This window comes from Puntigrus tetrazona, chromosome 7, assembly GCF_018831695.1.
Source record: "Puntigrus tetrazona isolate hp1 chromosome 7, ASM1883169v1, whole genome shotgun sequence".
Taxonomy (NCBI): Eukaryota; Metazoa; Chordata; class Actinopteri; order Cypriniformes; family Cyprinidae; genus Puntigrus; species Puntigrus tetrazona.
In genome coordinates this window covers 31,973,944-31,997,201 of record NC_056705.1, presented here as the reverse complement: position 1 = coordinate 31,997,201, position 23,258 = coordinate 31,973,944, and the positions used below count along the sequence as shown (strand labels likewise).

Genomic DNA, 23,258 nt, shown 5'->3' with positions numbered 1-23,258 from the left:
CGCGAAGTCTCTTCTTTTTTACTGAAAATGGATCAAAATTGAATTATGTAGGTGTTTGAATACGTGTGCTAACCTGCCGTGAGGGGACGAGAGGGACCGGTGTAAACTCACTCCTGAGTTCAGGTCTTGATAATATGGCTGACTTGGCATGTCAGCCATAGGGAAGTTCACTCCTGCACCCTGTGTGATAGGAGCTGGTAAGAAAAGAGCGAGAGGAAGAAAAAAAACAGCAGTTGGGATAGGTTGAAATGTGGAGTATCTTGCTTCACGCATTTGGCATGAAGTGTAACTCGGATAAAACACTTTTGAAACATGCACTCTTTGTTGCTCTCGGTTAGAAGCTGTTTTCACGCCAACATTTGCATAAAGGCAAACCCAAACATGATTGTAGCTATAACTCAATCTAAGAGAGAACTGCCTGTAATAGAGTGAAAGAAGCTGTAACAGTATGAAGTGTGTCGGAGATATCATATCTACAGAGAAACCACAAGAGCTAGAGCACCATTCAGTGGTCTAACCACTGCCACTAGCCTCTTTGTTTACATACAATAGCATGACACAGCTAGTTTAGTCTTTTATGAAAAGAGAACCCAATGCAACATTACGAAAAGTACATATTTAACAAATTGTGTATGTACCTTTCATAATATGCGTAAGTGATTTAATAGATGGCTAGTGCACACTGTAGAATTGACACATCCTTCATTAGCAGTATTTGTTTATTACAGATGTTACAGTTTTTATTACAGTTTTTTGTTATTCAGGAAGCACACATGCTGATGACACCATGTTAAAATAAGTTTCTCTGAATGAGACTACAAAAAAAGTATGTTAAAATATTAAAAAATAATTAGGATTGCTTAATTATGATATCTACGCAAAAAAAATCTTACTAAATGATTAGTAACTGTTGATGTAATAGTTTTATATTAATTAAGTTTTAGCAGAATGTGTGTTCTCATGTATGACATGATGTGGCCTGAGGGTCTGAGGTGAAAGAAAACATGTGAAATTACTGTCAGTCACTGCTGCCACCACATGAATGCAGTGAGCGGGTATGGCATTTACACTATAACCTCATCTAAATTGCATTAGAAGGAGACACAATGCTCACTACATTAACCATTTAAGACCTTAAGTACGCAGCAAAATAGTCATTTTTTCAAGGAGATTTGTTAGGGTGGTACATGCAGTAAGTCATATAGCTATACTGTTAATGAATGAATGCCTATCCAAGCAGAAGAAACCTAGAAGCTGCATGGATGTGTGTGTGTGTGTGTGTGTGTATGTGGGACAGATCATAAGCGTTGTGTTACATTTAGGTGTGACATGGATCAGTTACAGTGTCACAGAGTGCATTCAACCTTAGGTTGAATACAAGTGTCTTTGTGTTTGTTAGTGTGTGTGCATCTGTGTGTGTGTGTGCCCTGATAACCCCTTTGGCAATTTGTACAAATCTTGCCTTGGGGCAAAACTGTCCTCAGTCATTGGAGAAAGATTTCTTCTGGAACATCTGTCATCGTCTTTGATGAAGGCAGGCATGTCGACACATAAACTACTGCGTGTTTGTGCACCAAAACTAGTGAACACACACACACACACAAGCGCGACTCGCCAGACTGGATTTTCCACACATGTTCTGGGCAAGTCCCTCCCTTGCTAAATCAGGAATGCTTAGGCATAAAGCAGGCTGGTTGTATTGCTCTGTATATTTACTTTAGCTACACTTGTGAGATGAAACTGTCAAGACTATCTGTATATTTTACAGAAAATATCTTTGAAGACATAATCCCTTAATTCTTTTGTAGATCATACAGAAATTTGTGCAAATATAATCATAAAATGGACAAACATTTTATGCTTTTATGCTTGTTTTAATACTTGTGAGTAACATTTTTGATACTGTCGCAACACACAGTGAAAAAAGTCAGCTCTGAAAGTCATGTTTTACATTAAATCTACTGACTTCAACAGATTTATCTCAGGCTTTAAAGTATCTTTACTTCTGAAAAATATTTCTTTAAGAAACTGTTTGTCTAATTTTGTTAATTCCATAAAAATGGTGTTAATTCCATTGCGCTCTATGGGAGGGTCAGAGAGCTCTTTATTTTTATTTTTCGAAGTTGAGCGAAGATCTTACAGGTTTAGAATGACATAAGGCTAAGTTCCTGAAGTAAGTAATGACACAATTTTCATTTGGGGTGGAGTAAACCTTTAAACAAGAGTTGAGTTAAATAAAGTGTCCAGAAGTTTAGTTTTAACATTTAATCCAACTGCTGAGTTTGGTTTGTCCATATTTCACTCAGCACTGGGGTATGAAATGCGTGTGTGTGTGTGTGTGTGTGTGTGTGTATAGAGAGAGGGAGACTTACTTCTGGATACTCTAACCAGCTCCGAAACACTAAAGACCCCTGATTTAACAAAGCTGTCTTCCAAGTAAACTGTGGGAGACAAGAGAATTTTCTTCAGACACACGTCCTTACTTAACACGTACACATGAAGACATTTCAAATTCTGTGTATTTGGTAAGCAGGCATCTGGGAATTAGATTAAACAAATAATCTTTTGTCCGTATCACCATTTCATCTTTTCTTTCAGGAACATGACAACACTAACTGTGACTTGTAGTATGTACAGACTAGATGGATTAGGTTCAGAGAAAGCCCACTAATACTTAACACTGCATTCCAGACTCATGTTTAAAAAGTCCAGCACCACAGGGTCAGCCTCACAGAGCATGCCAGGATGTCCAAGTCTTTCCCACAATGCACCGCAAAGCCCAATAGGAAGTGCAGTGAGGGCCAGGGTTTCCATAGTAGCAGTACTAGTTGGGTCTGAGTTGTGGCCTGAGATCTTTATTTTACTTGGCAGGGGCAAACGCACAACCTACTCTTGAGGTAAAGAACTAATTACACTTTCCATTGTTTTCATTCTGTACACATTACAGCAGTAACCGTTAAAAAAAGGAAAGGAAAACACAGGTTTAGCTAGCATGACAAACAGACGCTGTTAGAAGTGAACCGCTATTCGCTCCACATGCCATCAGCGAATCCTGCTCAAACCAAGATCTGACAGGACTGCTGATGTCATGACACGGCTTGTTTTATATAAACAACAATTTTCGTTTTTCTTGTAAAAATCAATGGTGGCTTTGCAGTTGACTTTAATTTGTGCTGAGATCCAACTATAATTACGGTCAAAACCAACATATTCTGATCAAATAAGCCAGTTTTTTTATTTATTCATCTTTTTTTTTGACGCTGTGCAAAGTTCAAGGTTTAGCTGTAATGCAGCTGCTAAGCTAACATCAGAAGGATTTGTTAATGGCGAATTTTTCAGTGTATGTTTTCTCAGTACCCAGCAATAATATCACATTGTGGGGTGTGTTGGGATTCCCTAGAAAGTAATTTATAAATTTATAAAATAAATACGTAAATAAAAATCGCTATTTTAAAAATCAAATAATGAACAATGAGCCTGAAACAAGCACTTACATGAACGTCAGGGAGGTTATGTGTACGAGGTCTAAATTGTTTTATGGTGTGTCGTTATTAAGGGTACACCAGCACCTGGCAGTAGTGTACTGCAGAAGTCAGTGCATTTCTATATTGTGTTGACATACCTGGAGGGTTCTTGCCAGGTTCATTGTTGCTAGGACTTCCTGACTGTTGCGAGTCTGAAAACACAAATAAAGGCAGTGGATTAAAACACAAAACCCAGAATGATCAGTAGATCTACGGATGACAGTCCTGCACTTAACTGTAATTTATCACCCACTTGCAATGTTTTCTAATGTTTGTTTAGCTCTCATGTGTTTATGTTGATGTCTTAGACATTAGCAAATCAGAAAAAATCTATATCAGAGCAACAGAAACACATATATAGGGTGCAAAAGACCACATATAAAACTGGGATATTTTTTTTTACAGCATGGATTTTACTTTTTTAAAACGAATAAGAAATATTTCCCATGTTGAACTAGAGCACTAACAAAATAAGCCCATTTGTGACACTGATCATGTGAATTTGTACAAATAGTTAAGCTGGAGAACATGATCATCAGGTTTTACATAAGTTTGTTCAGGTATGGCAGACAGCCGTTATAGTCATTGCTGCCACTTCATTGCTTCCTGAAAAGGAAACTATATTTACTGGGCCCTGATAGGAGAGGCCAGATGTGTGCAGAAACACGCTTTCTTTAAGTGAGGGGGGGGAAAGAGAAGAAGAGAAGAGAAGAAAGAGAGAGGGAGAATGCAGAATGTACAAACAGACAAAGGCGAAGCTAAAATGTTCCTAACAAAAGTGAAATGGAGGCATACATGTACAACACTTGCCCTTCCTTGTAGGGTGTGAGTAAAAGAAGAGAGTGGGGGAGGAAAAGATGGAAAAATGAAGTCCTGTCTGTTGCTGATGTGTGCTTTAATGTTCACGTGATTAACAGTGTTACCTTACAGAACCTTTAGGAGGGCCCTCCCTTGATTCTATACTGCTAATGACACGCATCCAGTGGAGCACATTCACACAGTATTTTCAGGAACTAACAATGAGCTTTTTGCAAGAGCTTTTTTCACAACAAATGCAATATTAGGGATGTTCTGAAAAAAAAAAAAAAGTAACAAAATGGCTGATGTAACCATCCAAAATTAAATGTAGGTACATTTTGTAACTGAAAAATAGAAAACAGGCATAAGCAATTGAAATTAGAAATTAGATTGTGCAATTAATAAGTATAAAACAGTATTTAATATCATCTGATTCTGTTGCCAATACAATGCAATGCCTAAACAACCCATCACAGGTTGTAACACTGCATTTTACACAAGGGTCTTGTAATCTAAAGGTGACTAAACCTTAGTTAAATGATCGGCTTGAGACTGTTATCAGCCAATGCGATCTTAAGATGCCGGTATATTGGCTCGGCCAGTGAATACAAAGCAGGTCCCTTTTCAGTTTCCTTTCCTCAAGCTTCATTTCAGAAGTGAAAGTTAAAGGGGAGAGTTAAAGAAACAGAGAGAGAAATAAATCCCACCTCCTCAAAACTGACCATTAAACAGAGCTGCAAATATGGAATGTTCTTGGCCTCAGCTCAACAATGACAAAGAAAGGAAGGGAACAACATACATTAATAAGAAAAAAGCCCAGAGAAAACGTGTTTTTTTTCTAGTGTATTTGTAAGAATTTTTTAGAGCTATTTCTGTGTTAATCTTGGCCACCTTTTTCTTTGATTGGTTAGGACCAGGTTGATCTTTGATTGGTCAGAAGCGTTATTGTGACACTATTGTGACAGTGCCCATTCCTATGCCAACCCCCCCAATTCACATATAAGTTCTACACCATCCATCAGTCTGCTTAAAGACATCTCCTACCACGCTGGTGCACCAAGAGAGAAAAAAAAACAGAGGAAGGTGAAGAAATCGTTTGCATCTCTAAATAGAAACTTGCATTAAGCAGAATGCACAACAATGAAGCAGCTGGCATACACAGTTAAACAGTTCTGATGAAGGTACGCTGCTACAGTACACAAATTATACAAACTAAATTAACCATGAATCATTTCAGCAGGATTTATATATATATATACACACATACACATATACACACACACATACAGTGTATGTACACACAGGGATGTAAAGGGATTTTGAACAACATTTAGCTAAACAGTTTGGCCAGGGTGAAGCTGATTGCATGTATGTGTATGTGTGTAAAAGAGAGACGTCTCCCAGAAACACTCTAAGCTTCTCCAAGCACAACAACCCTCGGCACCCAACAGCCCTGCCACTTGTTTAAACAAATAAACTGTCCAAGGAGAGAACAAGGAAGAGAGAGGGCAGACTGAGAAGATGAAATGAATCTTTTCTTTCTTTGCACAGTAACCCATAAGAAAAGCAAAGTATAGTTGAAGACGATGTGAGTTGTTTGCATGTGCTAAATTCTTCGCCATGATGGTAGGTTGCTCTGAATAGATTCCAGGGTATTGCAGTGTGGTTTCTAAGGTTGTGGTTTGTAGCATGTTATGCGGTTGCTATTCCTAGAGTTGCTAGGTCATTGCTTACTGGTCTATAAGTCAAAAGAACCCACTCCCAAGTCTTATGATATTGTCCACTAAAAAAAATCTGATATTTTTCCACCTGTATTATCATCCTCCGGGTGACAATTAAAAAAGCAGCAGTTCTCTTTAAAAGCTGTGACACAGTATAAACTAGTGGCAATGAAACCATGCCTTTAAAATTATGGGCACGTTGAACAGTCTAAGCAATAGCCTAACAGTGACGCTTGCCTTTGCAACTTAAAATCTAAGATGAAGACATTTGATCTAGGATCATATCTACATGAATAGAATAGCGTGATGAGCTCATTGCAGACTGTGTAAGCTTCATAAATACAATGCGTCATTGTGCCACCTTATCTGTTGGACAGCATCCATACAGCTGTCACAATTATATCTTCTGCACTTCTTCCACCTGCAATGTAAGGTAACGTCATTATGCAGGACAATTACCTCCAATACCTGAATCGGGGATCTATGAACCCAAACCCGCAAGAGCACACACTTATACTTGGCTCTGTTCCTGTGTAATCTAAGCAGTCTTTGTTTTGTGCGTGGTTGAGAGCTATCACATACTTGAGCAACTTTAATTCAATGTATCACACCCCCACCCCGCACACGCAAACGCACGTACAAACAGACCTGACGAGTGCATACCGTCGACATTTCAGGAGGAGGCGTCTGGCAGCCATTTTAGAAAGCTGCACACATGTACTGTTATGTTTGCCAAAGAAACCAGGCCTGAGCCAAGAACGCTCTCTCTCTCCTCCTCTTACTCTATCCTGAGTCCTGAGCCAAGCAGAGGGAGGGAGAGTGAGAGAGAGACAGCAGAGGAAACTAAGAGGCAAAAATATCTCCTAATTATGGGCAGTCCTGGACGAGATGTTTTGAACGGTACAGCTGCAATCTTGTAAATACTGTGTGTGAGTGAGTGACACCCAGCGACTGAGAGTGTTTGTGTGTGTTGGTCATTTGCCCATTCTTGCAAACTTGCTGTGACATTAGTGCACATAAATCAGAAAGTGCCTGTCTTTCAGGTGTGTATCTTTCTGTTACTCTTTCCACTTTCTCCCTCTCTTCATTACAGCGATTGTTGATAAACCACAGCTCTTTATCAAAGTTTGCTATAACACAAACACAGATACAGTGCGCAGCATGCCAGCTCTAGAACTCTAGAGAGTGAATGTCAGATAAGACTTGTGCCAGCAGGCATCTTATCTGAAAGCACAAATACAGATGAGCTGATGGTCATTTCTATTTAATTAACAAATATCAGTTCTAAGAAATATTATGCATGTTAATTGTAACATGTTTATGCCTAGTATTTTGTTAATTAATACTACATGTATTGGATGCTTTTGTTTTATATAATACAAAAATGCACTTACATGCACATGAATATATAAATAAATAATTGCTCTGTTCTGCATGAATACTAGACAACATAAAAATACTTATCTCTTATTGGTTCAAAAAACTGATAGAAAAAAAAAAATCACCATTTATGCATGTCACAGATAAGACTTTACACACAGTCTGAAATATGCACTGACCCTGTCTCAGACGCAGTCTATCTGCTCACACACACACAACACAGACATGGTGTGAAAGTGGGACCAAAGCCATGACAGACACATACACCCCGCCTCCCCCCAAGTCCTTTCCAAAAAAAAAAAAAAAAAAAAAAGTTTATCCCCAGCCACACATCCTCAGTTGGCCTCAGTTTCCCGCCTGAGTTCAAGCACTTGATTGCAGACATGAAGAGGAGAGGCTAAAGTCAGAATCTCCAGGGATGAATGATTGAGCAGAAAGAGAGAAAGAAAGGGGGTGGGAAAGAGAGACAGAGTTGAAAAGAAGAACCTAACAATAGTAGAGACAGGACGAGCTGTTAAATAGGATTGGGGTGGATCATGCTAGGACAAACTAGACACAGAGAGAGAGAGAGAGAGCAAGACTGAAACAAAAGATAAATTGTGTGCATTTCAGACTGCCTTCTGTGGCTCAAAAAAGTCTGTCTGGAAAAACAAGTCACTCAGGGCACCTTACGCACACACACACACATGCAACTTAAGGCACACGTTTTCACAACAATGCACTGTTAATAAAGACATACAGCCATAAAGTCTACGCAATGGCTGAGATGTACGCTGCATCTCGCTGGTGTACACATGTTCCCATGTCAGCACAGTGTGGCTCATTCGTCATGTTAAAAATAACCAGACCACTATGACAGCACTGTGTGTTTGTGAGTGTGTGCACTTTCCACCATAGCAACAAAGGAAGCCTAAAGAGGTCATGTCAAATCAAATTGGTCTACAGCTGTTGTGTCTGGCCTCACAAACTTTAGTCACACTTTCTTTCTAAAGGGACTTTAGTTCCTAGACATCATAACACTCATAACACCACCACCCCCTCCCCCCACGCACACACAGACACACACACTGATAGTGTATAACTTCTGCTAGTATTGTTGTATGATTGGCCAAGTGAACTATCCATTTGCATGAGTGTGTATGGAGTCATGGGGATGCCACCATTGGCCTGATCCATCCGTAGCTGTGGCAAATGTCCAAGCCTCTTTGTAGCCATCAGACGTGAGGAAGGGAGGAGTGAAGAAAAAAGAAAGAGGGAGGGATAGAGAGACTGAGACTATAGATTCAATTATGCATGCACATTTCCCCATTCATGGAGACTTCTACAGACGAGAATGGAGGAAGCAGAAGGGGGGGGGGACCAATGACATTCTGCTGTACGTAGCTCCTGTTGAGAGGAACACTAATGAGGTGACACTCAGTGGTTGGAGTCCAGCCAAAACAGTCCATTAACTCCGCACAAGTAGTTAAGAGGAGGAGAGATGGGGAGGGGAATGGTCTGAGCAAAATGAAGGAGAAGAAAGACAAACAGAGAAAGAAAGTTGTGACAGAAGACCAATGCCTGCGTGGAATATGTTTATGATCAGCAGCGGTATAGTGTATGTGAAAAGTTTGGGTTGGGGTTAAACATATTCAACGTCAGCTAGCTGACATAGTGAAAGGGGTCTTGAGTGGTCTTTTTAACCCAACAGTAAAATAAAAAAAAAAATAATAGAAACATCATAATGACTTAAATGACTAATTTTAAAAATTAAAGAAATTAAATCAAAACTAAACTCATAAGAAAAAGATCTACCACCTCACTTATCTACTAGTCAATTGCTGGATATTTAAGTTGACAGTTGTGAAAACTAATAAAGCTCAATGCAAACCTGTAAACTAAGATGGACCATGATTCTTCTGTTTTCATCTCATGTTTACCCGGTTGGAATGGTGCAAGCTAAGAACAAACTTTTAGAGAGTGTTGGCTTACAGAGTGCAAGTCCTGGCAAGAATTAACCTTTTATGTGCTGCACAGGTCACAGCTCTCAGTGTTTATTGTTCAAAATAAAACCTTCTAAACCTCTTCCAAAGCAATAGTTTATGCTTATTCTATCAGCTACAAGTGCACCAGGGAACTCTCAAATATAAAAAATTTAAAGCCAAATTAGCATTGCTAACACATCTGTGCATGCATACTTGGACAATGACAGTGTGAGAATAAATCCGGTTCAACCGCTGTGTTCCACTGTCAGGACATGTCATAATAAGTGTATGTTTTTGTACACAATGTGCAGTTACTCTCCTTAAAGCTATATTCACATGGCATGCTGAAGAACGATAAATCAGACGATGTTGAATTTATGGAGTTCAATTAATCTACGATACAGAATGCACGGTTTATGAAGTCATTATGCATATGCAGTTTAGCCATGACAATTTGTATATTGTAGCAAACCAAAGTAGGTTAGTACACGGCATGCTTCAGGGGTTTCTTTGGTTGTTAAAACAACAAGTAATAGTGCATTCTTTAGATTTGTTTAAAGTTATAAAAACTGAGAAACACTTGAGGACACACTTGTGGTTGAGAAAAGACTGAAGTTGCACTTCACATTACAAAAATGTTATGCTAGTTCGCAAGCTATGTCAAAAATGAACCAATATTGTTTTGTTACAGTTGGCACTGATAATGATTATTTATAGACACCTAGTAACCAATGTGCAGAAATAGTTGTTATTTACTGCTCAAGTAAAATTTCAAGTTACTTTACCAGTTAATAAGGTAACCAAGTGGCATCCAGTATATCATGTATAAGTAGATTAAATATCAAAGAAATGATTACAAGTGAAAAAAAACTTGTGAAGCAAATCAATAGTTGTTCTGTATGAGTTGCTAAATTGGTTACCTTAAAATTCCATGTTCACTGACAGTTAACATTCACTACAACTGTCATCTTACATCGCATAAGGGGTTGTGGGCTACATCCGCATACATAGATTCACACTTCAAATCTAAAATCAAATGTAAAAGTAATCATCAACACCCTTTTAACATATTTCTTATGATGCACAGTATGCAAACTGGGATGCAGGAAGGATAAGCACACAGAACAGCATCCCTTATGCAACTGAGTTTCCTTCAGCTAAAAGTCATCCAAGTGCCAACCTCAGCTGATAGCCAAGCTTCCGTTTGTGGTGAGGGCCAATGGGGTGTCAGCTCAAGCATGAGGAGGCGGGGCAATGTGCCAGCACAGTAGAGACATAGTACCCAAGTATGGCCTCACTCCAGCTGGGCCAGAGGCGACAGACAGCCACTGTTTAGCACCCATATACACACACAAACACACACAGACACACGCAACCTAATTAGGATGTTGAGGGAATTATTGGATCATATAATGCCACATCTAAGGCAAGATCTTGGCCCGAAACAAAGAAGAAACAAAGCACACACTCATTTAGACAGCTCCACTGGCACACATTTCTGGATCAAGATGGGAGGAAACACTGAGTTTAATGTGTCATTACAAACATAAAAACTGACTCCCAACATAGCCAACAGATGTCTGAGAACTTTTATAGTGCTACGACACCACTAATTTCAGTGCACACAGAAAAAACCTCAGCCAGGGTTAAAATAGAGACTGCAGGTGTCTCTCTGTGCAACAGCACTCTATTACCTGTAAACCACTCTTGACATTCAATAACCTATATAAAATACTGAATTATGAATCCTTATGTCCCTGGTTTAATCAGAAGGTCCCTTGATTATTTGCTTCTGGTGTGAAGATAGCCAAAGTAAGCTTAGGGATCAAATTTAAAATGAATGCATCTAAAATTATGTTACCGCTGGTTGGCTTTAAATTATTGTCCTTGACAATAAGTAATCATGTCAGCTATTATTTGAAGATTTAAATTTCTTTACATTAATATGCATCATCATGATATCACAATTTTCTCTGGAATAGTCTTTAGAGGGTGATGCCTGTATCTATCAGAAGTAGATCAGAGAGAACACAGCTCCCTGAAGCAGATGTTGATTTTCCGTTCCACTTTAGTACCTGACAGTGCTTCCCCTGGACCCCCTCTATTACGAACACCCTGCAGCCTATGGTATGTATCGACTGCTCTTAACTCTGCATCATGTTGACATGTATCTGAAGCCCTCTGTGGCAGCAGTTTACAATCCTGTGCCTGGAGGTCCAATGTCTTGCAGAGTTCAGCTGAAAACCTGCCCCAAAACACCTGCCAGGAAATTGTTTTTAGTAAACCTAAAAACCTCAATTAGCTGGTTCAAGTGTTTGATTAGGACTGGAACTTAACTCCTAGTGGCCCTCTAGGAGCCAGATTGAACTTGAAATATTATACATATTCAAGTATAAAATCTCTAGAGCCTCTTTTGACATAAGGCCCAAGAAAAACCTGAGCTAAGACTCTTAAACATTGTAACATGCTTACCTCATTGCGAAGCTACAGATGCCCAGAAAGCCAAAGTGTTACTGAAATTATCATGTAGCCACAATTTGGTAAACAGTTGCTGTAAACATTAGGTACTGTCTTTCAGTAGGTGTATTTGATATAACATGAAGTCTGATTAAATCCACTGTAGGAACCAACTGTATTTTTATCATGTTGTCAACCAGTGACCTTAACCATGAGTTCCATTTCTCGAAATTTATCCCCTATAGTGATGGGTTTTTTTTTTTCTTCCTAGGACAGTTACGTAATAGAAAGCTGTCGTATATAAAACAAAAAGGTTCAGTTTATAGTATTTCTTCCTGGCAAATGTAGCAAGTGCATGAAACAGCTTGCAAAGACAGAATGGTGTTCCCCTGACAAAGCCCTTCCTGTGAAGAGTGTCAGAAAGCCAGCGGTTGATGATTAATACAAGCATAATAAAGCGGGCTCTCTTTTCACTCTGGAGAGTGCACACGACCGCTGCAAGGTCAGCAAGCAGGCGATCGGCCAATTGACCGGTCTTGCTGCAGCAACTGTCCAACAGCCTCCAAGAACTCCGGCTAGCTCACCAGAATGGAGCGACGCAATTCCATAATTCACGTGGCAGGATCCCTCATCCCTGGCAGATGCTCAGGCAGGCAAATCCTCCATGTGCTTCTTTGGCTTGCCGGGGTGGCCTTGGGCTTCAACAGTAACATGTGGTTTGGCTCCAGTGCTCAGTTTATATGGGCGATGGTAAGAAGAGTAACCGCTAAATGAATTTCAGATTCTGTTGTTCTAAAACCATAAACAATTTTACACAAAGCCTGGCATTAAACAACGGGGTCCTGGTGCAAAATGAGGAATGCTTCCAATAACAAACCTATTATGCAAACAACTCTGTCTTCATCCTTCTGTAACCTGCAAACCTCTCCAAAAACGCAGACTGCATCTACTTCTAGTAAAAAATGTCTCAACAAACAGCTCATTAAAAGTATGTTCAGTAGGTCATTTGTTTATTTTCCCAGTTCCTCTGCATGCTCTCTTTCAGGTTTTATCAATTCTAAGCAAACATATACAAAGATAAAAGAAGGTATTGTAATGGCTTGCGAGAAGTTAGTCCATCAAGCAAACAGTGGCCAACTTCTTTTTTTTAGAAATCATACTTTGTCTAGGATGAAAGTTATAGCAGGCGTTCATGCACAGTGTGGCAAAGCTACCCTGCCTCTCTTTAGGGGATGGAATGCTCAAGGTCTTTGTGTGGTTTCGTTTTTGGGGCAGGTTGCCAAAACACTAAAATGATATAAAGAACAATGCCAAGCTGTCATGCAGATTAATTCACTGGAGGCCTATTAATTCTCTTTCACCTACAAAGGTGGCATTTCTTAACAAACCTCCTAGAAGACACCTCTGAGAGGGAAAGGAAGCTGAAGAAGGCCTAAGAAAAAGAGGGAAAATGCAAAATAGCATTAGGTGGCCTGAGATGTTAGTTTGAGGTTTTTGTTCATATGAACTTAAAGGGCAAGTTCACATGTTAATCACATAAGAGCTCTTTTGTGCAAACGTTGTAGCCTCTCCTTCATAAGAATGAAGTGGCGGATGGAACTCTTAGTCCCAACAGTCAACTTTTCCAAGAGTCAACTCAGGAATTTCCCGTCCGGCATTTTTCTTCTCCTGTTGTTTTTTCTCCCACTTCCTCAGTTCTTTGTGACTTTCTGCTTGACCTAACGTATGTAGACCTTTTTCAGCCAAATTTGTCACCTCCCGTCATTCCAGGTTCACTTTATTAACAATGTCGATCAATCGGTCAAAGGTGACTGCGCTGTCACACGTGGGAAGTTCTGTGCACTTCTCATATAAGACTCAGGACAAACATGAAGGAGAGAGGGGTCTTCTTCTTTGTGTTTGGTGGGATTCAGAAGCAGAACTCAAGGCAAGAAGTGAAGAATAGGAAGCAGAGGAAAACAACCCGATGCTCTCATTGTATATGATGCAATGTGATCTTGTTTTTTAACACTGAGCAGCCACCCCTCCAACACACCGCCTGAAAAACTCCTGAGCACCAACACATTGGGTCCATTTACTAAACATGCGTACAAATTTTATATTTATGCGTTCATTATCGTTAAAGTTTTTTTCTTTGTATTTTGTTTCAGTGCTACAATTCACCGTTCACAAAGACCCGCCCTCCTTAGTTACTATCGCCATGACCGACAATAAATGCAGCTCCCACACTGCACATGTTTTTCTCACACAGTGAAAAAACACATGGCAGAGCAAATAAAAAACTGACAACACACAGACAAATCAGGTAACTTCTGATATTAAACAAGGTCCCAGGACTCTCAGCTTTTTTGTTTTGTGGCTCTTTAAATGTATAGTGACAGATCACTGTATTGTCTCATTTCAAACCTGTGAATGGATCGTCTTTTCATATTTACATAAAACACAAAATGAATGAACACCAGAAAGTATTTTTATTCTATTGTGGAACTCACCATATTAAGTTTAATTTCACCGAAGTTAATCTACTCTTCTGTCTGATTTGTGATTTAGGCAAGAAGGGATACAGTGGCTACTGGGCATATGTGTATTTACATGTGTATTTTCCCGAAACAACAGCATAACGTTAAACATATAAAAATAGTTTTAAAAAGCAAATGATATAGTAGTTTCATTACTTTAGAGTGTTACAGTTTCCGTGTTTTTGCAGTAAAGATGTGTCACAGTTTAATGAGTGAGAAAATGACAAGAATGTACACGTTGTGATTAGTCAGATCACCTTGTCAATCAAGCTCTATGCGAATGGTCAATTGTCTTTGCCTGGACGAGTGCCGCTTTGCAGAAAGTCTTTATATGGAGCTGGTTTTGGGCGTGTATTATGCAAATCACTTACCTTGTACAAGCGGACGCTCATTTAGAAGATTCAGTAAGATCCATTGCCACTGTTCTAGACAACACACATTGTTTCCATTCAGTTACTGGTGCACATTGGGAGATCAGTGCTCAGAGGCACACCCTGTCTCTTCACCTCAAGAAGAATTATAATGGCCACAACACTTTTAAGCTTTTTTACAGCCCAGGTATGCTACCATCATGTGCATTAATTATTATTGCCTTCAGCAATTTTCCATCGTCTGAGGAAAAACCCCAGCTACATTTTACTGCCTTCTTTTCTGCCCTGTACGGCACTGCTATAAACGCATAAACGTTTGATCCGCTACCTTTTCATTCCATTACTGAAATTAAATTTTAAAACAGCACACCACACAAATAGATACATAATTTTAGCTGCAGTATAATTATTTAATGCTATAAGGTATATGTAATTCTTAAATAAAGGATCTGAATTTTACACCTGAAATTAATAAAATGTAGAAATTAAATACATGTGCATATATGTAATTCAAGACACTATGTATGAATGACATTTTTTATTTTATTTATTTATCTATTTAGTTTAGTTTTTTTTTTTTTATGAACATCATGTTATAGACCTAAAATCAGTGATAACAAATGACTCAGCATTGTATGGTTATTGCATGTTTATAAATAATTCACCAAACCAGAAATGGACACGTTTTACACACTCTCCAATAATTTCTATAACTCTTGATGCTCTTATGACTGACAACATATGGGAATATACTACTCACTGGTCTCTAACCAATTAGCATGGCTTTTGCAAATGTAACTAGACTGTAACCAACGTAAGCAACAACGGTCCAGAAATTTGTTCTCCCAACAATAAATCCTGTTGCTTTATAAAGACTGATGATCAAGTGATACTCCCCTAGTGCTTCCTTGCGGAGACTGTAAAATGTTAACTGTGCCGGGCCTAGACATGCCTTTGCATCGTGAGAACTGGAGGGGATATCAAAGAGCCACCATTGGATCTGACACGCTAATCCACACTCTTGGCAACTTTTTGCATACACGTAGACCCCCAACCTTCAATACTGGACTACTTTTCCCAAATGTTCCCTAGAAGTGAGGTCAATCTTGTTGCTGACACCAATGGCAGGCGTCAGGCAGCAGGGCTTCGGCCACATTCCCAGGCGGTTGGCAGAGGTGCTGCAACATTTCCCATCCGTGGCCTAGGGCCGCAATCCAAGCCACTCGAGTTTGGCATGCCTCACCTGGAACAGCCCATGCCTCCATTCGTAAACATTTACTATGGCAAACCCAGGATGTCATAGTGTCACGTCGCTAAAAGTACAGTAAAACAGATTCTCTCCAATGCTAAAGTAGATACAGAAAAACAAGGGTGGGGGAAGGGCCTTTATTTAAGCTTTTTTCATGCCGAGCACAAAAAGAGCAGGGCATGCAAGGTGGGTTTTTTATCATTTGAAGGAATTATACAGATCGTATGTCACCATATGGAATTCCTTTTACACATAATGCATTTCCTTCATGGAGACAGTCTGTGAGAGGCCATATAGCATGTCTACAGGGAGCACTTTTTAGGACAGAGAAAAAACTCCAGTGACTTACAGTGCACGTGGGGTGGGGGTGGGGGCCTCCAGCAGGGGCGGTCTCTTCTCGCTGAAGAGAAATATGCCATATGCACTCGTTGAACTGGGGCCTGCGCAGGCTCCTCTCAAGGTTATTAGAAAATCCTGCACACCAAGTAGCCAGTGCAAAAACAAACAGAGCAGAAGCAAACTTCAAGAGAGTTCTGCAACAATCTGTTACTTGCTGTGAACTTTCCGAATAGCCCCACACAGTCAAACTAAAATTTCCATGATGATTTGAATACAAGGAATTTACTTGGTTTGTCGTATCGGATGCCTCGTAATGGCAGTGATTCGTCTCTGCCCCAGATAGCTGAGCTGCTGCCTTTGACACAGAGCTTCCTTCCCCTTCAAAGCGGCAAGCGCCGGGGCAGAGCATCCGTTGCTACACCCCTGGGCCCTCATCCACACAAAGGTAGGAAACGTCAGCCACAGTGGTTTGCATTGTGACCGGGTCTCTAAATCACATCTTGTTTCATGCACTGCTCCTCATGCAAGTTTCACAAGAGGAAATTATAAACACAACAGTGGCTTGTAAAGGTACCTGCCCACAGCCTTTAGAGCACTCGGGAAAACCAGGCAACTAATTGAGTAACGCCACAGCCTATTTCAGTGGCATCAGGTTACAGTGTGCCGTAAACAATGCATGAACATCTACAGACAAAAGTCTGTATAAAAGATACTGAGGGCCAGGATGGGCAAATCACAGACAAGTTCAGTTTATTACAGATTAATCATGAGTTCAAACAGAAACGTGAAGTCTGAATAAAGGAATATGCTACAGTGGAAATTATTTGATGATATTACCAGCTTACTTGTACTGGTCACAGCAAAGTATATGAACTGCTGGGGGATTCCTGTCAGCCTGCTCTCATTAGGGGGTGGTTAAGCTGTCAACATTTCTCCCGTGGTCTGAATAGAGGCCTACCTCGATAGGTTGTAAATAAACAAGCAGGTAGATGAATTGGTTCCTTTGCATTAACAGACCATTAGCACCTCGTAAAGAAGCTCTTTTCAGTTTTACTACAGATTAACCCCTGTCTTCATAAAACCAGGCCCAGGAACTCATCTGCCACAGGTATCTTAGACCTCACAGTGGGAAAGGGGCTCTGTGATCTCTGTTCTCTCCAAACCCACAGACACTGGAAGAGTGAGACTTTCAAGAGAAGGTCATACATGTTCACTCAATCATGGCTCATGCCATTTAACCATGTCATAAATTCTTGCAGAGCGCAGAAGGACGAGGAAGTAAGCAACTTCAGGTACCTGATAAAAAGGTCTTCAAGTCATGTGGCCTTGCAAAATGAAAGAAGCTTAGGCTGTTTCAGCTGCTTTTAACAGTGACTGTAAGGTAGAACCAGGTCATAAATATCATGACAATGGCTTTCCAGTACATTAAAGGAACCTCCGCTTTAACACAGGAGCAAATACGGATTAGATATCATGGTAGATGTCTACTCAAACTGTTCAATTTCACAAGAGACTCAGGGTGGCTGCTCCTTGGATAGTCTGTGGTTTTTAGGCATCTCCTCTTTGACAAATTCACCGTTTTTATTAAAAAGTCTTGAGTGCTTCTGCTGAAAGAGGAGGGTTGAAACAAAGGCAATAACTAATTTATAACTTTTTTATCAGAAGTAATCATTCCACTTGCTGGGCTGACTGGTAATACACCACTAGCACAACTTACTGTACACAACCCTCCCAACTATCTGAAGTGGGCAGGCTTAATGACAAACCAGCCAAACTTGATGGAACATTTCAGCAAGTAAACGATTTGCTATCACCTTATTTAACCTTGGCAGCTGCGACTAAATCTCAGTGGAAGACGTCTGGAGTGTTAACCCTTAGTGCACATGAGGTAAAATCCCTGAGCTGCTGTGTACTTGAATCAGCACTTCATAAAACACTGGCCTTGGTCACGGGAATGAGTGTTGAGTGCTTTAAAATACCAAAATAGTTTCATTAAAAACACAGCTACAGGATTTGAAATAGTGACAATCAATTCTCTATAGAGCTCTTTTGAAGACAGTTTTTGAAGATTTTTTTTTTTTGTGCAAATAACAGAATAATGACTTTAGCAGGTAAATCACATCCCACATAGTACTTAACAGGTTCTGAGCAGGCAGATTGAAGTAAAGTGTTTTAAAGACTGGTGATATTTGGTCTTTGACATATTAACTGTTTCCTGTCATGTTGAAAAGCGAGAACACTAAATGCTGGGCTGCTAATTTTAGACCTCACTGTGACCCTTCTGCTAGGCCTTATATGCCTTAACAGCATAGATACTTTAGTTTTTTTTTCAAGTTGTGCTGCTGCCATCAGCTATTGCAATTATTGATTATTTAATGAATGAGGCAAAGAAAAAAAACACTTTCCTGACAAATCTTTCTCCTAAGTATAATTTGTATAATCAAAAGTAGTTCAAAAACATAATTTCTAGAACCTGAAGCGTCATCACTCCAGTGTGATTAGTGTTGAACGTTCTCAGGCTTGAAACTGTCTAAACACTAAAGTTAGCCAATAGCCTAAAGACAAAACCAACTTATATGTTAAATATTTTACTACATTTGCATGAGGTTTTCGACTGCCATGTCTTCACAATATAGAACAACAATAAGAAAGGTTTTAAGGAAGGCAAGCACAGCCCTAATTTCTGTTTGCAGTGAAATCACTGTGCTCATAGTCAGTTAAGAGAGCCAATGATAATATTAGGCTAGCATGCTAAGATAGGTGCTATAACTAAGAAGTGTTATGATTGGCAAAATATATCAAGGTAAATGACCACCTGATGGCTGGAGTAAACATTCAGGCATTATTTTACACTCAATTCTTTTCCTCAGTTAACCTGGAACAAGGAAATAAATTCCACACTTCTCAAGGCTTTACGTCGTCCTCACTCTTTTCCTGTAACTCAGCTGCATTATACAGTGCTTCCTTATGGTATGACTTAATGTTAGGATGTCAATGGCAATTTCACTTTTTACCAGTGCAACAAGGTGATAGAAACAGTCCAGATAGCACTAAGCTAACTCTTAAAAGCTGTTGATCACAGCAGGGCCAATACCATTAGAACACATGAAAGTCATGGTGCTAGACTCGGTTTACATTCTGTCTTAGTGGTTTCTACTGTGTGGAAAGAGGATAAGCATCAGCCTGGCTTTATCTCTCAAGCAGCACTCTGTAGAAGACATAAACATTTGTGTAATCAGGTCTTAGAGGCCTCTGTTCGAAAAGGAGTGAAGGCATGCTGTCAGGATGGGAAGTCAATACAGTAGGTTATACTTCAAGTTAAGAGATGATGCTTCTCTTAAAAGAACAAGATTAAAATTGTGGCTTATGAAACACATTTAAGTCTTACAAAAGAGATTCAAATTTATAACAGATTCATTATTCATTCGACAGATTCAGCACTCATTTTTCACTGATTAAGAATTGGGTATAGACCATGCTTCGTATTAAAAATAATTCTAGTAGCCACTGTGTGTGGGTGGGGGGGTGAATGAAAGAGCTCTCTGTTATACCTGGCAGTTGACAGACAAGTGTACGTGAGATATCTCTACTCATTCAAGCGCAGCGACCAGCACAGCTTCCAATGGGAAGCTTATTACACAGCAACTGCACAAGTAACTTTTTTGTCTTTTATTTGTTATGGACTTTCAAATCAACTCAAAATAAAGTTAATAGGTAAGTATTACAACAGGGACAAAAAATAGGTTACACTTTATTTTCATTGTCCACTTTAGACATTCTACTATCTGTAAGTAACTTTGTAACTACGTGTCACCCAATTTTTATTAATTTGCAACTACATGTCTACAAAGTAGACAGTTAGGGAAGGGTTAGTAGAATAAGTTGACATATACTTGCAAAGCTTCTCACAGTCAGTATGTTGTGGGCTCATCAAAATAAAGTGTTAGGAGTTATTAAGCCGATAGTCTTACACAATTCTGTGATCACTTCCATCACTTGGCCTACAGGCAATGCTGATATTCGGTAAAGCTGCCCTCTTACTGCAGTGTTGTTTAATTATGTCATGCACATTTCACTGCAACAGATCATGTTTTGCCAGCATAAACACACTTCTGACTGCCAACCAAATTCCTGAGTGTGTACATGCTGACTAACATAAGACAGCAACGGTACCTCAAATGGAGCTAAACGAGTCACCATGTTCTCAATCATCTCATTACCAACTGAGCGAACACAGCCAAGAATCACATCACCCACAATGTAGTATGTAATGCAATAACTTCAACTAGTAAGTTCAGTACATGCTGGGTCTTATTGGGTATAGATGATAAAATACCACTACAGATCACTAAAATGCCAAATAAAACAATTCTCATACAGTCAAAGTGATTCCTACACTCCTTCTTTAAACAGAACCAGTGCCATGTCCTGTAATATGAAGTGAACATTTGTTAAGTCAATGAGTCTTTAGTCCCGCAGAATACCAATTAAAAGAGAGAGAGAGAGAGAAAGGGACAGAAAGAGTTAAACACTAGGAGTCTCTCAAGCCTGACAGCCATGTATACAGTGCAGCTTACAGCTATTCAGCAGGTGACTCTCAACCCTTTAGCCTGGTATGCAGCTCATTTCCTGATTACAAGTACATGCAAGTGAAGCTGTAAGAGAAAGAAAGGTTGAGAGAGCAGTGTTTGGTTAGTGGCAGTATACATTAGCCTAGCTTTCAGTGCTTTAAGGGAACACAAGGACCAACCCCTCTGGACACACATCCCGGTGGAGCTTGTGGGATTTCAAATCTTTTAAGAAAAAACACAAGCTTTTCCAATATACTATTCAGAAGTTAAATATAGGTGTGTTCACTATTTTGGAGATCACAGGAAATCTTGTGAACTTTGTCGAAGAAACTAGAAAAGAAGCAATGTGCAAACATGTCGATTTGAAAGCCTGCTAGTTATTGATCCTATCTGGAGGACTGGTATAATAAGGCTAGTTTTTATATATATATATATATATATATATATATATATATATATATATATATATATATATATATATAAAATTGGAACATTGGAACATTGGAATATGTACCATGTCTTTGCCTGTCCGCATCTCTGCTTTCAATCTGAAGTCTGGAGAGCCATAATGGCCAGCGTGTTTTTGCGGTTGGTTGAAGCATATGGTGTGTGGTAGCGTGTGGCTTCCACGCTTGGGTGAGGGGAGAAGATTGTGAGATTTATTTCTGTAAAGTTACAACAATAGTGCTGGTTTATATTAGTGCCTGATTTGAGTGGAACGGCCTCCGCCACCAGAACATGAGACATGTATCCCCTGTGGAAGGGTCACACATCACTGAGCCACATGTTAAACATCATGTAGTGGGAATGATGATCTAGTAAAAAAATAATTGCAACTTTCACTGAGGTTTATAGATGTATTATTTAAAGTTGATGAAATGGAAGTAGTGACAAACTGTTCTTCTGTGAATAATCGAAAAGAAAAAAAGATAAAAAATGAAAAACTCAACTAAAACGTAGACTAAACCACCTTTTATATATAGATACAGAGCTGTCACTTAAAAAAAAGAGTAAATGTATAAACTGTTTGATCCCATCAGAGCTATTTTCACTCAAATTATTTGCTACTATGCTTGATATATGATTTTCTGCACCACTTTTCACCTGTGTTCAGGCTGTGCCTGGCTGCTTGTAGAGTTTTCAGTTTTCTTTTGTTTGGCTTCTCCCTTATCAATCCCCCTCCTGAGCTAATCTCTCCTCACAGAGCTCTCCATTTTGTGTTCCTTTCTAGAGATACTATTACATGCAGCCCAGACACAACTTTGCAGGGCTGGGGTGGGGTGGAGGGAGAGCGCAGGGCCGATTAGCCTACTTCCACCCCCCAGCAGCATGCGATACATGTGCACTCCGTTTACTCCCTCAGTGCGAGCTTTGTGCAGTACCACCGGAAGAGTGGGACAAGCAACCGGCCGGTGAGAGGAGATGATGTCATTTGGCGGGAATGCAGATGGCTGGATCAGTGGAATCGCACAGGGTGGACACGAGATCTTGTGTCACATATACCATATACATATACAGAGAAATTAGTGTTTGTACTATACCTTTCAAAGCAGGTCAATGATGGTTTGTAGTATAAATGGCCAGCGTTTAAACACATATGATCTTTATTTTTGCTGTTCTATGAATTTACATTAGCAAAAGCATTATTCAGAGTCACAAGTATATACAAGCACTCATTTCATTTCCCACAGATGCAGGCCTCTGTATGTGTACAGTTCCAGTAGATGGCTATCAGCTAGACTGAGGGGACTTATCTCAAACGCAATTGTGCTATGATCTTATCTGGCTTGTGTGTGTTGTTTATCATTGTTGACATGGAGGCCTGGAGTGGAGTGTGAGGGTTTGGAGTTCCCCTGCAATGCTAATCTAGTGAAGTGAAACGGCCAACTGTGTGTGTGTGTGTGTATATGTGTGTGACAGATGGAGATGGGTAGTTTCAAAAGAGTTTGTATCAAAGCAGTATTTAGTCACCCCTCTCACACACCTTCCAGAGATCACATGTGTGCTTTCTGGACAACCTCTCAGTTGGCCCTTGACTTTAGGGTCATTCCGCGTGTGTCTTCATTCTTCTTTCTTGGAAAAATGGAAGGGGGAAGAAAGGAGGAATTTTCTCATATGTAGAAAAGGGAGGGACAAGAGAGACCCCCACACAGCGAGCTGGTATTGAAGACAGTGCAAAAGAGTGAGTGAGAGAGGGAGAGCTGACAGGCTCTTTTCCTCAGGAGGAGAGGAGTGATAGGCCCAGTGTTTACACAGGTGTTTTACGAGCTTAGCAGATTGAGCAGCGCGTTCCGCAGCATCTTACTATAAATACTGCAGTGCACATACACATACCTCACATCCAAACCACAAAAGGCACAAAACA

General features: G+C 39.8%; 1 protein-coding gene across 9 annotated transcripts in view; it reads right to left on the bottom strand.

Moving 5' to 3' along the window:
• LOC122348476 (nuclear factor 1 B-type-like) overlaps positions 1 to 23,258 on the bottom strand; it is a 78,046-nt gene that overhangs the window by 22,845 nt on the left and 31,943 nt on the right. For 8 of the 9 annotated variants that reach the window (XM_043243937.1, XM_043243936.1, XM_043243944.1 and 5 more), the window contains exons 3-5: positions 3,623 to 3,676; positions 2,373 to 2,441; positions 74 to 194 (exon numbers count right to left, since the gene is read on the bottom strand). In XM_043243937.1, the coding sequence (XP_043099872.1) occupies positions 74 to 194; positions 2,373 to 2,441; positions 3,623 to 3,676 (244 nt within the window). The remainder of the gene's footprint in view (positions 1 to 73; positions 195 to 2,372; positions 2,442 to 3,622; positions 3,677 to 23,258) is intronic. The other variant, XM_043243939.1, reaches the window with a different exon arrangement.